Source organism: Globicephala melas, chromosome 7 (genome assembly GCF_963455315.2).
Source record: "Globicephala melas chromosome 7, mGloMel1.2, whole genome shotgun sequence".
NCBI classification, from domain to species: Eukaryota; Metazoa; Chordata; class Mammalia; order Artiodactyla; family Delphinidae; genus Globicephala; species Globicephala melas.
Genome location: NC_083320.1, coordinates 34,165,644 through 34,181,076, shown reverse-complemented (window position 1 = coordinate 34,181,076; position 15,433 = coordinate 34,165,644). Strand labels below are relative to the sequence as shown.

Below are 15,433 nucleotides of genomic sequence, written 5' to 3'. Positions count from 1 at the left end.
CCATGGATGGACACTTGAATAACTTCTACCTTTTCCCTATTGTGAATAATACTGCTTATGAACATGGGTGTACAAATATCTCTTTGAGACTCTGCTTTCAATTCTTTTGGGGTACCCAGAAGTGGAATTGCTGGATCATATATCATTCTATATTTCTTTTCTTTTTTCTTTTTCTTTTTTTTTTTTGGCAGTGCCTCGGAGCTTGAGGGATCTTAGTTCCCCGACCAGGGTTTCAACCTGGGCCTGGGCAGTGAAAGTGCTGAGTCCTAACCACTGGACTGCCAGGGAATTCCCTATATTTCATTTTTTGAGAAACCACCATACTGTTTTCCTGCATCATTTTGCATTTTCACAAACAAGGCACAAGGGTTCTCTACACCCTTGCTAACATTTGTTATTTTCTTGATTTTTGATAGTAGCCAACCTAATGGCTGTGAGGTGGTATTTCATTGTAGTTTTGACTTACATTTCCCTAATGATTAGTGATGTTGATCTTTTCATGTGCTTGTTGGCTATTTGTATATCTTTGGAGAAATGTTTATTCAAGTCCTTCACCCATTTTTTAATTGGGCTGTTTTGGAAGTTTTTTATTTTTATTTATTTTTTAAACATCTTTATTGGAGTATAATTGCTTTACAATGTTGTGCTAGTTTCTGCTATACAACAGAGTGAATCAGCTATATGTATACATATATCTCCATATACCCTCCCTCTTGCGTCTCCCTCCCACCTTGGAAGTTTTATTTTTTAATTCTTAAAAAATTCTTTCATAGCTTCTTTACTATTTTCATGGTGTCATATATTTACAGTTATAATTATTATTTTAAAATTTGGAAGTATGTTTAATCTTATAGAAAAGTTGAAAAAAATGTGAATAATACAAAATTTGTTTGCCCAGATTCACCTACCTGTTGTCTCTTTTGTCCCATTTGCTTTATCATTTGTGTGCTCTCTCTTTATTTGTATACGCACACACATAATTTTTTCTGAACTTTTTAAGAGTAAGTTGCATACATTATGGCTCTTTACCCCTAAATACTTCAGTGTATATTTCATAATAATAAGGATATTGTTTTACAGATTATAGTACAGTTAAATTAAATTATATAAAAGTTTCACCAAGTCAGTGGTCCATATTTCAATTTTATCTATTAACCCAATAATAACTTTTACAGGTTTTATAGCTTTTTTCCCTCCAGTACATAATTCAGTCTAGGATCATATATTGCATTTAGTTGTCATGTCTCTTTAGTCTCCTTAAATCTTTTCATCTCCACAACTTTCTTCCTCTTTTATGACATGGACACTTTTGAAGACTATAGTCACCACCACCACCACCTTTTATTAAAAAAATAGAATTTTCCTCTTTGTGTGTGCGTGTGTGCGTGCGTGTGTGTGTGCGTGTGTGTGTGTGAGTGGTGTTACCTCATGATTAGATTCAAGCTGTATATTCTGGCCAGAATATTACATCAATGATGCCATATCTTTCTCAGGGCATCCCATCTGCAGGCATGTGGTGTTCATTGACTCCCTATTCATGATTTACATTTTGATTATTTGGTCCAGATGTTGCCTGATTTCTTCACTATATAGTTAATTTTATAAAGTTACTATTTTTTCCCTTGAAATGAGTTAAAATGTCACCTTAGATTGAGCATCCATTGATGATTCTTGCATGATTGAAAAGCAATGATTTTCAAACTCCAGTATTCTCTCCACATTTGTTACCACTCAGCATTTTACTGTAAGCAGGAGTTCTCTTTTCTCCCTCAAAAGTTGTTTTGCCTACTCAGCTTAATTCCGTCCCTTGCCCACATTTTTACCTGGTTTTGTGCTCAGAGACTGATTTGCAAGTGGAAAACACACATACGCGCGCGCACACACACACACGCGCACGCACACACGCACACGTGCGCGCACACACACACACAGGCGTTTCCCTTTTGCCTCCTAGAACCTGAGTAGTTTCTAAGGCGTGTGGCTCAGCCTTAACCTCTGAAGTGCTGCTGTTTTGTTGCTGTTGGGTGATTCTGGTCATGGCCAGATGAAGACGGAGAATAGCCGTGGTGGTGCTGGGAGTGCAGGAGGCTTTGGAGGACAGAACCTCACGTTACACACATGCTTATAGGTTCTCAGCGTTGAAAGGTGTCTTAAAAGTTATCTAGGCCACGAGTCTCTCCATGAAGTGACAGATAAACTAAAACTTGTTAAATTATCTCATGTTTCATATGTACCTGAAAGGTTTTCTTATATAAAAGAGTACTGCCAACAATTGCATTTAATGAGAAGAAACTATTGACAACAACAAAAACAAATCAATAAACAGTCTACAACAGGAATAGAAAAGGGTTTTATTTGATCCAAACTGAGGACTATAGCCTGGAAGACAGTTTCTCAGATAACTCTGAGGAACTGTTCCAGAGAAACATGGTTTTCAGCAGTTTTATGTCTTGTCAGAGCAAAGAACATCAAAAAAGTCGGAGAAACCTTCCTTCAAGGTTTCAAAAACAAAAGCAAAAAGAGATCAGCACGTACACAGCAAGTCGGTATGGCCTTGGCACCTAAGTCGGTATGGTCTTATCATCAAAGGAGGACCAGCATTGGTGTCCCAGGAAGGGAAGCATTTAATCTTTATAACTATGGGCATTTTTTACTTCTGGTCAGTGCACCCTTTTCTTTAATAATTAAAGCAGATGTACAGTGTATGCTTGATGGGCCACAAACGGGCTGTTGTAGTTAGCATAAAATTCAAGTTAACTCATGGATAAGCCAGGATGACTTCCCTGTTCCTCAATATGTGAAAATTTCTTTTATCAAAACTGTATTTCACTCCAATAAAGAAGTTAACAAACAAAAAAAGATCCACCCTCTTAGCAAGTGTCAAGTATACAATACACTATGTTAACTACAGTCACCATGTTGTACATTAGATCCCCAGAACTTATTCATCCCGTATACCTAAGCTTTGTACGCTTTGACCAATATCTCCCCACTTTTTCACCTGCACCCCTCCACCCCACCAAACCTCTGACAACCCCATTCTACCCTGTGAGTTCAACTAGTTTAGATTCCACATGTAAGTGAGAGCATACATTTTTTTCTTTCTGTGTCTGGATTATTTCACTTGGCCTAACATCTGCCAGGTTCATCCACGTTTTTGCAAATGGCAAAGGATTTCCTTCTTTCTTGGGGCTGAATGATATTCCTTTGTACAAATATATACTCCATTTTTTTGTCCATTCATCTGTCGATGGACAGTTAGGTTGTAAAACAAAACAAAACAAAAAGAAACTGCATTCCAAGCAGCATCCTCTAATTTGTTTAAAAACCAAATCAATATTTCTTAGTGTGTCCTAGCCTTTTCTTAAAGGCATGCATGCCCTCTAACGAGGAGACATAACAACAGCTATTCTTTAAGGCCTTACTGGACCCCTCTGGAAAACACTGGAAAGAAGACCAAGTGTGGCCAGGCAATGGGTCATTCATTCATTCCTCTCTGACACAGCTACTTGGGAGGTATCAACAGGGGATGCAACATTCTCAGACAAAGAGAGCCAGACAGACCCTAAAGCTTATTCCCAGTCCTTTTTCTGGCTGATTTTTTCAGCACAAGGGAAGAGACAAACCAAAGAAACCTGGGGCCTGGAGATGCCTGGGCTGAGCCCACTGCTGTATCTGTGATGCCCTTAATCCCAGAAAATTCACTCAGCTGCTTTCAAAACCAACTGTGCAAACCCAGAAAACAGCCTGCCTGGCCCTTGGATGCTCTTGAGGAGGACTCTAGGGTGCAGAAGAAAGGGAAACGTGTCTTGCAAAAAGAAAGGCAGGAAGTCTTCTGGAAAGTGAAACTAAACTTCTTTGCCTTTGTTCCCTCAGAGCCCGGAACGGCAGCACTTCAGAGATTAAGGCTGAGCCACACCCCTTAGAAACGACTTCTGTTTCTCACAGGCAGCTTGGGAGTCAGGCAGTGCAGTTCCGGTCTGGCTCGCCCTCCGGCAGTCAGAAGCCTGGTGGGCTCCACCAGGGAGGCGCCCCCAGTGACTTGGGGGTGACTTGCCTGTCACGTCAAACAGATGTCCTGGTACTTCCCACCACACAGCCAGTGGCAGAGTCAGTCCTTCCCCAAAACGTCGTGGTCATGTTCCCTTTGGGGCTTTCAGCTGCAGGCTAAGGGCTGGGGGTGGTGGGAGTGGAGTGGATGGGGAGTGGCTGCAGAAAACACAAGGGCCCTAAACTGTGCTTCAATTTTGTATTTAATTTTATAAAACTAAAAGGAAAAACTATTGAGTGCACTCAGAGAAGTCTGCATTGCATCCCTGCCTTGCTTCTCCTCCCCCCATAGTTTACCATTTTTATTAGTTTTTTGTTTTATCCTATTGAAAAAACCCACTCGTATCTCTCCTTTTTTATGAAAGAGGGAGCACACTAAATACCAATCTTCACATCACTTCTTTCATGTCACAGTATCTCCTGGGGAGATGGTCTTCCGCCTTCTACCACACTATGTGATGAACCGTTGTTCTTTCGACTACTCCCTGTTGGTCAACATTAGGGTTATTTCCAGTCTTCAGTTATTCCAAATAATGTTGCAGTGAATAAATATCTTTGTGTATGTGTCATATGCTTTTGCCGCTGTGTCTCTGTGAACCTTCCCGTTTGGAAGGACGAAGTTGATTCTTTTCTTGTTCCCTGCTAGTGACTTTTTCTATGGCTGGGGATCAGGTATTTTTTCTTCTCTGAATCAAGCCTAGATTTTCAGCCCTTACCCTAACTGTGTGAATTTCCTGCAATTCATGAATTTCCTCTTGCCTCAACAGGAGGTGTCCTGGCGAGATGAGCATGCACAGAGTAATGGTAGGTGTTTCTAATACACTTTTTTTTTTTTTTTTTTTTTTTTTGCCACGCTGCTGCGTGGCTTGCAGGATCTTAGTTCCCTGACCAGGGATTGAATCTGGGTTCCCCTGCAGTGAAAGTGCTGAGTCCTAACCACTGGACAGGCAGGGAATTCCCTCTAATACACTTTTTATAACTTGGATCAGTATGCCAGTAATAGATATATTTGATACCTACCAAGCAATTTGGGGTGACTTGGGAGAAGGCTTACACATTAGTGGAGAATTCAGGTCTGGTTCTAATTCAGGGCAAGCCACTGAATGCGTGGATTATACCAGGCTTTTCCATGGGGGCGGATGTCGAGGGCTGGGTGGTCTCTACTTGGAAAGCCTAGCCTACCAGCATCTGGGGAATGCAGAGCTGGTCTCCCTCCACCCTTCAGAATGAGGTCACCCTCTGTGGGGAGGGACGGAGCCCTTGGCGGGCAGAAACCCTCAGGCCAGCAGCTGCAGCGGCAGGAGCAGAATGTAGACTCTGTAGAATAGTATGGCTCCAGATGCTGCTTGTATTTTTCAGAGGGAAAGAGGCGGTCAGAGGGAGGGACTTGGCAACAGTGTGTTTAATGCTCTGAATCCTTGCCCAGAAACCATGACCTTGAAAAACCACTGGGCTAAACTGCTTACAAACAATCAGGGTTCTGGTGTTCTCTCTGTGATGTGTCCATTCTTCATTTCTTTTTTTCCTGGAAATTTAAACTTCAGAGTCCAATACACCCCACTTTCCTAGGGACTTTTGTCTCTCTGCCTATCTGGGAGGCTGCATGATATGATGTGGATGTGAATTATTGTTACTGAGCTCTTGTCATGTGCCAGCCACTGTCCTAAGACCTTCCTAGGACTTATCTCCTTTAATAATCCAGTCACCTGGAGATAGGTACCACTGTTATTCCCGTTTAATGATGAGGAAACTGAGACCCAAGAGGTCTGGTGCTTTGCTGAAGGTCACGCAGCTAGAATGGAGTGCAGCTGGGATTTGAAACTGGCGGTCTGACTCCAGAGCACACCCTCTGAGGACCTGGCTCTAACCCCTTGCAGCTACAAGAGCTCAGGCAGTGGTTTCACTTCTGAAAAACAAGCAGGTTTCCTTCAGTGCTGCAGTTCTGCCGTTTCAAAGTTGAGACCTGTCTTTGCTGGAGAGTTACCTTCTCCCGCGTGGAGGGAGAATTTACAGGTGCGCGGGAGGACTGCAGCGGGGGTCCCATTTGGTAGGTTCTCTGGTCTGGAGGATCCTGGACTTACTCAGCCTGAGCTGAGTGCCCAGGACTGACCCTTAACCGTGTTAATAGCTAACTCAGGCCTCACAGACAAGGGCAGAGCTTCCGGATTCTACTGAAAACTTGCCAGGCGTGTGTGGGAGAAGAAAAGCTTCAAGTCACATTTTCCCTTCACTGTCATCTGACAACTCATCTTTGGCTTCCTCTCTCTATGAAGGATTCTTATCCGGAGGAACCAGAGAGTTTGCAGGTGCACTTCAAAGCAGTGCAGTCCGCAGCCAATGCCAAAGCCGTGACTAAATTGATCCCAGGGCTGTGGTGATTTTTGCTCTGCCCAAATTGGGTCGCTGGGCCTTCCCCCCCCGCCCCCCACCACCCCGCTCTTTCTTTTTGGTGTCTGCCCAGCCTCTCTCTACCCAGTGACAGATAAATGTTGACTCAACCCAATCAAACTTTTAACCAGAAACACTTGAGCTGATTCCAACCCATCCTCTGTAAGGAAATCTAAGTGTTTGGGGAAAGATAATGTGAAGAGTCTGAGTACTTGTCTTTCTAGGTGACAGAGCAACCCCGGTCTCCGTGGAGATGTTGGGAGCATCTGTTGACACTCTAACTTCTGAAACCAGCACAAAGGTTTGCGCTGTTTCCTCAGGTCTTCTCCAACTAGGGTCCAGCCCTTAAGGACTCTGTGGGCTCAGATTTTTGTTTCTATCTTGGTTCTTCTTCCTGTCTCTGTGTGATTGTCTCTGTTCTTTTCGCCTTTTTCTGTAATAATCAGCAGTGTGTTGACCTTTGCCTATGGAGGTGATGTTATCGCCCTTTCAGTCATGCATATCCTTTGAAATATGCAGAGAGGGGAATTTCTTTTTCATCGACTGAAGCCACTTCTTTTCTGCTTGGATCAAAGCTGTACTATGTTTTCAGGAGATCATTATAGCCACAGAGAGGCCCTGCTGAAGCCAACTCAGCTAATTTGTAATCAAATGCTATTTACAGTAATCTTCAAAAACAATTGCACATATTTTAAAATTCACACTGTGATCTCTACAAAAGAGATTTCTCAGTTTTTGGAGGAATCAGATCACTCCAGAATCCTACCATTTTAATAAACAAATTACCATTTGATATTTTTGTTATCTCGTTAGATCCTTACCTATACTTTCTTCACTTTGCTAATCCAACAAGAAAGATGCTTTTGCATAAACCCTGGGTTTGCCAAAGTTAAAAATACATATTTTATTATTTAACACTGCGAATTCACATTCTGAAGGCAAGACAGGTGAAGTTTGAATTTTAATGAGGACCTGGCATTCTACCTTGGAATTAATTGTTAATTCCAGATCAGGACCAGGGTCTTGAGAACTCTCTGCCTTTGGTACTGATAAACGGAGTGGTTGGTTAGAAACATTAAACCCTTAAAATGAGCATTCCCTAATAAGTGGTTCCTATCTCTTCTTCTTTCAAGGAGACAGCTGTGTACAGGATGGATCGGAAACACAGAGGGTATTGTGTTGTTGTCAATAATCACAGTTTTACCTCACTGTCAGAAAGACCAGGGACCAATAAAGATGCTGGTAAGAAAGTCTGGAAGTGCATGAAATGCAAGTTAGAAATCTTAAAATCACTTTTTATTTTCACATTTTCTTTCTGTAGTTTTTTTTCGTTTGGGTTTTTTTTTTTTTTTTTTTTTTTTTTTCTGTATGCGGGCCTCTCACTGTTGTGGCCTGTCCCGCTGCGGAGCACAGGCTCAGCGGCCATGGCTCACGGGCCCAGCCGCTCCGCGGCATGTGGGATCTTCCCAGACCGGGGCACGAACCCGTGTCTCCTGCATCGGCAGGCGGACTCTTAACCACTGCGCTGCCAGAGAAGCCCTCTTTCTGTAGTTTTTATCTTCCATGTAAATATAAGGATGATATCAGAAATGTTTCTAAGCTTCCTGTATATTCCTGGTGTCTTAGTCCATCCGATGGCATCTAATACCGTTAGATGCCTTTTAAACAGCAAACATTTATTTCTCACAGTTTTGGAGACTGGGAAGTCCAAGATCAAGGCTCTGGCATTTCGGTATCCGGTGAGAGCCCACTTCCCAGATGGCCGTCTTCTCTCTGTAACCTTATTCAGCGGCCAGGGCAAGATTGCTCTTTGGGGTCTTCTTAACGAGTTCCACCCTGATGACCTAAGCACCTCCCAAAGGCTCCACTTCCTAATACCTTCACCTTGGGGGTTGAGGGGGAACACAGACTTTCACACCATAGCTCCTGGGGTCACTGACCTGCTTAAAGAGTGACCAGAGTCCCTGACCATTTACGACTCTGGTTGGGAGAGAGCACCTGGGTCAGATGAGACAACCTGGGTTAGAGTTGTGCCTCCACCACTAACCAGGTTTGTGATCATGTGGGAGATTCTTGGGACCTCAGCTTCCTCATCTGTGAAATAGGATAAAATTCTGCCCTCTGCTGACTCACAGGATCGTTGTGATAGCACTGTGGCTACTATAAAAAGTCAGGTGAATTGTAAAATTTTATTGTTGAAAGTAGAAAAAACATCCAAAGCTTCAGCTTGTTTGCTACGCAGATTTTTATAACTACTAGCATCCGTTTTGTTTTATTTCCCTCCATTTCACTATTTCCCCTTTCTCTCCTTTTTCACAGAGTGCCTGAGGCGCGTGTTTCAGTGGCTTGGGTTCAAAGTGCGTATTTATGTCAATGTGACTAAAGACCGCCTAGAGCAGGTTCTGCAGGATTTTCAGACTCATCCAGGCCATGCTGATGGAGACTGCTTTGTGTTCTGTGTTCTGACCCATGGGAAATTTGGAGCCGTCTACTCTTCTGATGGGAACCTCATTCCCATCCGGCAGATCATGTCTCACTTCACGGCTCAGCAGTGTCCTGCTCTGGCTCACAAACCCAAACTCTTCTTCATCCAGGCCTGTCAAGGTGAAGAAATACAACCTTCCGTATCCATTGAAGCAGATGCAGTAAATCCTGAGCACGTGCCCCCTTCCCTTCAAGACAGTCTTCCCGTTGAGGCGGATTTCCTTCTTGGCCTGGCCACTGTCCCCGGCTACGTGTCCTTTCGGCACGTGGAGGAAGGTAGCTGGTATATCCAATCTCTGTATAATCATCTGAAGGACTTGGTCCCAAGGTGAGAGTTTTGAGTTGTTCCATTCACCTACCTATGCATTCATTCATCTATCCACCTACCTGTTCATCCATCTATCCACCCACCCATGCCTCCATCCATGCGTCCATTCATCCATCCATCCATCCATCCAGCACACCTGTATTGAGCACTGGCACGTAACTGGAAAGGAAGATACAGAATTTAACAAAAGACACAGTCCCTGTCCTCAAGTTGCACACAATCTGGAAAGACAGACAAGTATATGGGGAAGATCATTCCCTATGGTAAATATACATTGTAAAGCATACGTGTTATGGGAACATATAGAACTAGCACCTCACCCAGATTTGGAGGATCAGGGGAAGCTTCTAGAGATGCCAAATAGATGTTAGGTGAATAATCAGGGTGAAAGACATTCTGGGGAGAGGGAACAGCATCAGTGTAGGCAGGGAGGCCTTTTATTCGTTCCTTCCTTTATTTAGTATCAATCACTTACATTTACTGGATGTCCGTGTGCTGCCTTTGGCATTATAATACCCGCGGTTTCCTGCCACTGCTCTGACAACTTTCCTTCTGTCTCTGTCACATGCTCTTTACCTGGCACAATGGAAATGGGCATTCACCAAGGTTCTGCCCCAGCCCCTCTCCTTTGCTGTCTCTCTATAGCCCCTTTTGGCAGCTTTAGCTATACCTGGCGGCCACTGGCAACTCCATGAAAACATGTCCCAAATTGCCATCTCTGAGTTTCTGAAAGGCAGAGATGTTTCACTTAACCTTATATCCTCGGCACCCGACATAGTACCTGATACATTGTTGAGGTTGATAAGCATTTGCTGGACCAGTGAGTGCTGGGTTGAGTCAACCTCGTTCTTCGGGTCAGTCCCATGCATTTCTCACAGCCTGCTAGACATCCCACGCCTCTGTTGCCTTTGGGCCTCACATTCAGTATGCACAGTCCTGAATTCATCTTCTTAGCCCTCTCCAGGGGTTCCTACTCCTGAATCCCCATTGCTAGGAACGGTTCCAATTCTGGGAATTCAGGATTGGGAACCAGGATGGGAGCCTTGAGTCACCTTGGCTTTTCCTTCTTCTTTACCAACCTCTCCATCAAAGACCAATTCCTATGGCATCAGGGAAAATGCACTATTTATCAAGGGCCTGCTATGTGCCTACTGTACTGGGTACTGAGCTGGGGGTTCGGGGTATTGTTGTGAGCAAGAGAGACAAAATTTCTTCTCCATGGGACTTACCGTTTAGTGACAGGAAGACAGATAATAAAAATGTAAGTAAATGAACATATGAATCAGTGAGATAATTTTGGGAAGTAATACCTGCTATGAAAAGCAAAACAGGATAACGATATAGAGTGTGGAGCAGGGAGCTACCTAAGAAGGCTTCCTGGTAGAGGCGATATTTCAAGTAAGACTGAATGAAGAGTCAGCCACAGGGAGATCTGGAGACAGAGAGAACAGCTAGTGTGATGCAGGATGCAGGTGCTGAGAACCAGTCATGAAGGCATGATTCAAACTTGAGTTCTGTCTCCAGAGCCTATGCCTTGCTTCCAGTGATATGTATTGCCCACCCCCAGAACATTCTGGTAAATGCCCACAAGCCCTGGATCAAATGCTGCCTCCTCTATGGAGTCTTCTCTTCTTCTCCCAGCCAGAGGCACTGTCTTCTCCTCAGAATTTGCAGGGGAACTTTGACCTACTTTTCATGCGGTGTTGATCACATTCTGCCTTGTATTATGGAGTTTGTCTCTATGCTATCCTTGGTACATGTTTCATGTCTGTATTCTAAGTGTTTAAGTTCAGGAATTGTGTCATGTTTGCCCTTTATCCCTCCCAAAACCTAGAATAGAGAGGGTATTATTAATAGTAGGCTCTCTCTATGTGTATTTCTATCACCTCCTATTCTATCTATCTCTCTATCTATCTATCTACCTACCTACCTACCAGCTTCAAGGAAGAACACAGAAAAATAATTATATGCAAAATGTCTTTGTGGACTAAGTGCATTAAAATTCAAGGTGTGATTATTATTATGTTGTTCGTAAATACTGACTGTAGAATTGAAAAATTTTATATAATTTAGCATTTCTTTTTTAATTTCAGAAAAAATGTTTCTTTATATTTGGTAAAATTCCAGTTAGAATCTTGGCATGCTAGACTGGGAAGAAGCCACGTATTTTAAAATCTGTTTTCTAAGACCTGGTATGTGATTTCTATCTCCTGGTTGAAAATATATTTTCTTTTCTGCCTGCAGACGGGAAGATATCTTATCCATTCTCACTGCTGTCAACGATGATGTGAGTCGACAAGCGGACAGACACGGAACAAAAAAACAGATGCCTCAGCCTGCTTTCACACTACGTAAAAAAGTAGTATTCCCTGTGCCACAGGAAGAACTTTTACTATAGTAGAAAGTTTTGATCGACGCTTAAACTTGAAAGAACCCTTTGGGCATTGCTTCCAACCTCCCACCCGTCATAGAAATCAGTGACAGGTAGTGAGCTGGCCTCCGCCTGTCTTTCTAGTAGAAGAACATGCCCTATTTTCTGACACAATAAAATCTGTTTGTTTTTTTTGGATAAGTCTAAATGGTAGAAAACTTTCTTTGTTGAAGCCTTGGACTGTAGTCTTGAATTCAGTTGTGCACCCCGAGATAAAGGTGATTAGCCTCGGCTTGTGCATCTGTGAAGTAAAAGGTGGGACCTGGTGTATTTTAAGGTTCCTTTTAGCTCAGAACCACTGTTCGTGGCCCTGACTGCGCTTAGATTTCCCTTCTGTATATGCTCACCCCTTGTTAAAATTCTGTGTCCCCTCTGCATGGTCTCGTTTTGGACACTTGATAATGACGTGATCATGGTTCAATGACCTTCTCCTTGTTCTCCCCTAAAATTTGATCTATGCCACACCCATTTCCTGCTTTAGTGTAAGGAAGGTGTTTCTGCAGGCAATGTTTCTCTTGGGCTGGGAACAGGGTTGGCTCTCGGAAGATGACAGCTCAGCGTGAAGACAGACACGTTCAGCTGCTCTGGGAGCACAAACTTTACAACCTTCTATTAAATTCCATGTTGGTCACGACCTTTCAGACATCGCTGACAGAACACCCACCTCACACTAACTAAAGCAAAAAAGAAAATTGGTTGCTTCTTTCACCTGAAAACACATGAACGTGGAGAGTGGCTTCAGGTGAGGCTTGAATCAGGACTAAACCTGCACACAGCATCTCTCTTGGTCAGAGTCCTCAGGGTTGGCAGCTGACCGTAGTCAACAGCCCCTGCCTTAGCTCTAACATGCTCTGCTCCTCTGACCCAAAGTGATGAAGAGAGAGGCGGCCTCAGGGACTGAAGATTTTCACAGGGCTTGTTGCTCTCTCTGGCCAGGCAGTGTCTGGCTATGCCTTCTGGAGGGGGAGGCTCTGTATGGAAGCCTTGATACTTTAAAAATTAAGTTTGTCAACACTCCTATGTACTGAACTTTTTTTTTTTAATTTCAAGAGGGATTTTTAATTCTTGGAAGGAATTAAATGTTAGTTCCTGGAAGGAGGGAGATTGAAAGTCCTGTGGTTAATGACTTCATTTATAGGTGAAGAAACTAAAGCCCAAGGAGACAGAGTGATTGGCTACAACGTCCAGCCAGCTATCGTTTACAGGATTTTATTTCCCACTTAACTGAACTGGAATGTCATGGGTCATAACAGGACTTTAGGAACATTTCTTGGATATGTAGGTGCTCATGAAAGATGTCAGAGAATGAAGAAAAAATAACTCAGTGATGCTTGATTTTATAATTATTTTTATGAAAGTCAGATTAATGTCTGGCAAATTTGCAATGAGAAATATTCATAAGAACCTTGTTATAATGTAGCTGGTAATTACATGGATTTGAATGTAGATTGACCAAGGAAACAAATCTCATATATATGCCAGGATGATCTTCCAAAATCATTGTTCTTACAAGTCAAAGCTAACAGCTGGGGGGGGGGGTACCGTCTTTGTCCCATTGGATATACACAGCTTTTGGCCATTGAACAGTCCTTTGCTAGTTGAAGGATGATTTGGTACAAAGGAAAGCACAAAGGGTCTGGAGAGAGAAGCCTCGGGTTTCTGTTGTATGCTGTGATTTCCTTGCTCTGAGACACTAAGTCAAGCTAGTTTTTTGAGCCTTATCTGTAAAGCAGAGAAGTATTATCTGTTGGGAGGATTAAGGTTTAAATCTAATTGTGGCGTGGTGCCTACAAGGCCCATGGTAGCAGCATTCTGGTAGTAACCTTAATGGAAGTAGCAGAGTTTGAGTTCCTTTGCATCTAATTCCTGCTGACTTTTAGCTTCAAATCAACAGTAGCAACAGCCGCTGATATTCTCTGACTGAGGAACAACCAGGCCAGCTCTTGGTTCTGAGTCCGGCTGGGCAACACAGGTGATGAATTCTCCTGCGTCAGAAATATGTGGGGCTTGATGTTGCAGTCCTGGGCCTGTGGTCTATTTTATATTTCTGTTTCACTGGAACTTAGTGCTTGTGCAGGGTTAAACTCTAGAATCAGGAAACTTGCCATGAACTTTCTTTACAGAGGCCTCCAGCAAGCATGTGAGGAATCACTAGACATGTACGCCTGTGAGTCATGGGTCTATACAGACAGCAGGAGTGCAATCGTTCTGGGCTTATTTTTCCTAAATGGAGCATACACACACTTGGCCCTTGTCTGTATTTGTGTGTGTGTGTGTGAATGTAGAGTCCAGAGACAAAAGGAAGTGACTGATTACAACCATTTGGCAGTGCCTACAGCCGTTGTCTGTCCAGACATTTGTGATGGAAATGGCAGATGGAATAAGCTTTCTGTATATTTTGCTTAGTTTTGTTCAATCTACAAGAGCTGTAGTTCATTTTTTCTTTTCTTTTCTCTTTATTGCTCAAAAGTTTGGCTTCTACCAAACAAAATGAAAGACATGAAAACTTTTGATAGAGTATTATGCAACTATTAGTTATTTAATAATGATAGTACCGGGGTATAGCATTATTAGGACTATTAGTCACTATAGCATCCTACTGGCATCTGCTTCAGGGACTCACCGTGGTGGTGGGCAGGTTTGATATCGTGGCATTTCCCTTAGCAATATAATTACTCCCCCAGTACTCAGGTAATTTAAACATATACGCAACTAGTACATTGTGGTTACTGACCAATCAGACCAGACTGATCAGTTTAACACAACAGTGAATAGGCTGAGTGGCAGCCGAAGATCAGTGATCAAGTCTCCGCTGAGGTGAACCGAGTAGACGTTGACCTCATTTTATAGACGACTTGTGTGCCATATCGGATTAACAAAGTTTTCCAGGTCGGATACTTTCTGAGTGACAGAGTCCAGTTCTCAACCTGAAATTCTTGGGCCCTTAGGTTTCTGTGGATTTATCTTCAGGGTCTGAGAGTCCTCCACCTTCATTTTTAAATGTTGTCATTTTTAAATGTTGTCATTCCTTGTGGGGGTAATCTTTAAAAATTAATACAAGTGCCCTTCATTTTTAAATGTTGTCATTTTTAAATGTTGTCATTCCTTGTGGGGGTAATCTTTAAAAATTAATACAAGTGCCCTTCTCTTCCGTATGACCACCTCGTATTTGAGTACCGCCACATAACTTCTGTGCTCACATCCGGGTGCCCACAGAAAGTGATGAACTTTACATTGCACTTTTAAATGTAGCATAGATTAGGAAATACAAGAACACACAAAGAAGAAGAGTTCATTCGCTTATAATTCTATTTTGGCATACACTTTCGCATTATTTCACTCTGCATTTATCCCTGATCTACCCCACCCCCTTTAAGTGAGCCCAACCTCCATGTCCGCTCAGTCACGAATCCAGTACGCTTTGTCATTACCAATATCTGTACTTCCACCCGAGTCTCAGCTTCAAGTGTGCCCCTCTCTGACAACCACCTCCTACAATTACATCTCACTTCCTCTAGGACCCTCCCTTCAGCTGTCTTCAGAGCCACAGGGGCCTCTAGTCAGTCCACTGACCCTATCTGCCATCTTTCCAATGTCAGCATCACCCCTCACTCCCTTACTCCCTCTTTACCCAGCTAGAGTCCGTGTGTCATCATTAAACTCACTCTCTTGCCCCAACCCTCAACACCCTTGCCTTTCCTTCGGTCCTAGAATCCAGACTGGTTAATCGTATATGTCTGCTTCCTCCACGT

General features: G+C 43.1%; 1 protein-coding gene across 1 annotated transcript in view; it reads left to right on the top strand.

Annotated features, from left to right (window-relative positions):
- The window catches only part of CASP10 (caspase 10), a 28,324-nt gene extending 13,661 nt beyond the window's left edge, over positions 1-14,663 (top strand). The window contains exons 6-10 of the mRNA XM_030854953.2: positions 4,818-4,854; positions 6,663-6,739; positions 7,572-7,680; positions 8,758-9,250; positions 11,495-14,663. Of these exons, the coding sequence (XP_030710813.2) occupies positions 4,818-4,854; positions 6,663-6,739; positions 7,572-7,680; positions 8,758-9,250; positions 11,495-11,648 (870 nt within the window). The 3' untranslated portion in view covers positions 11,649-14,663. The remainder of the gene's footprint in view (positions 1-4,817; positions 4,855-6,662; positions 6,740-7,571; positions 7,681-8,757; positions 9,251-11,494) is intronic.
- The last annotated feature ends 770 nt before the right edge of the window (positions 14,664-15,433 follow it).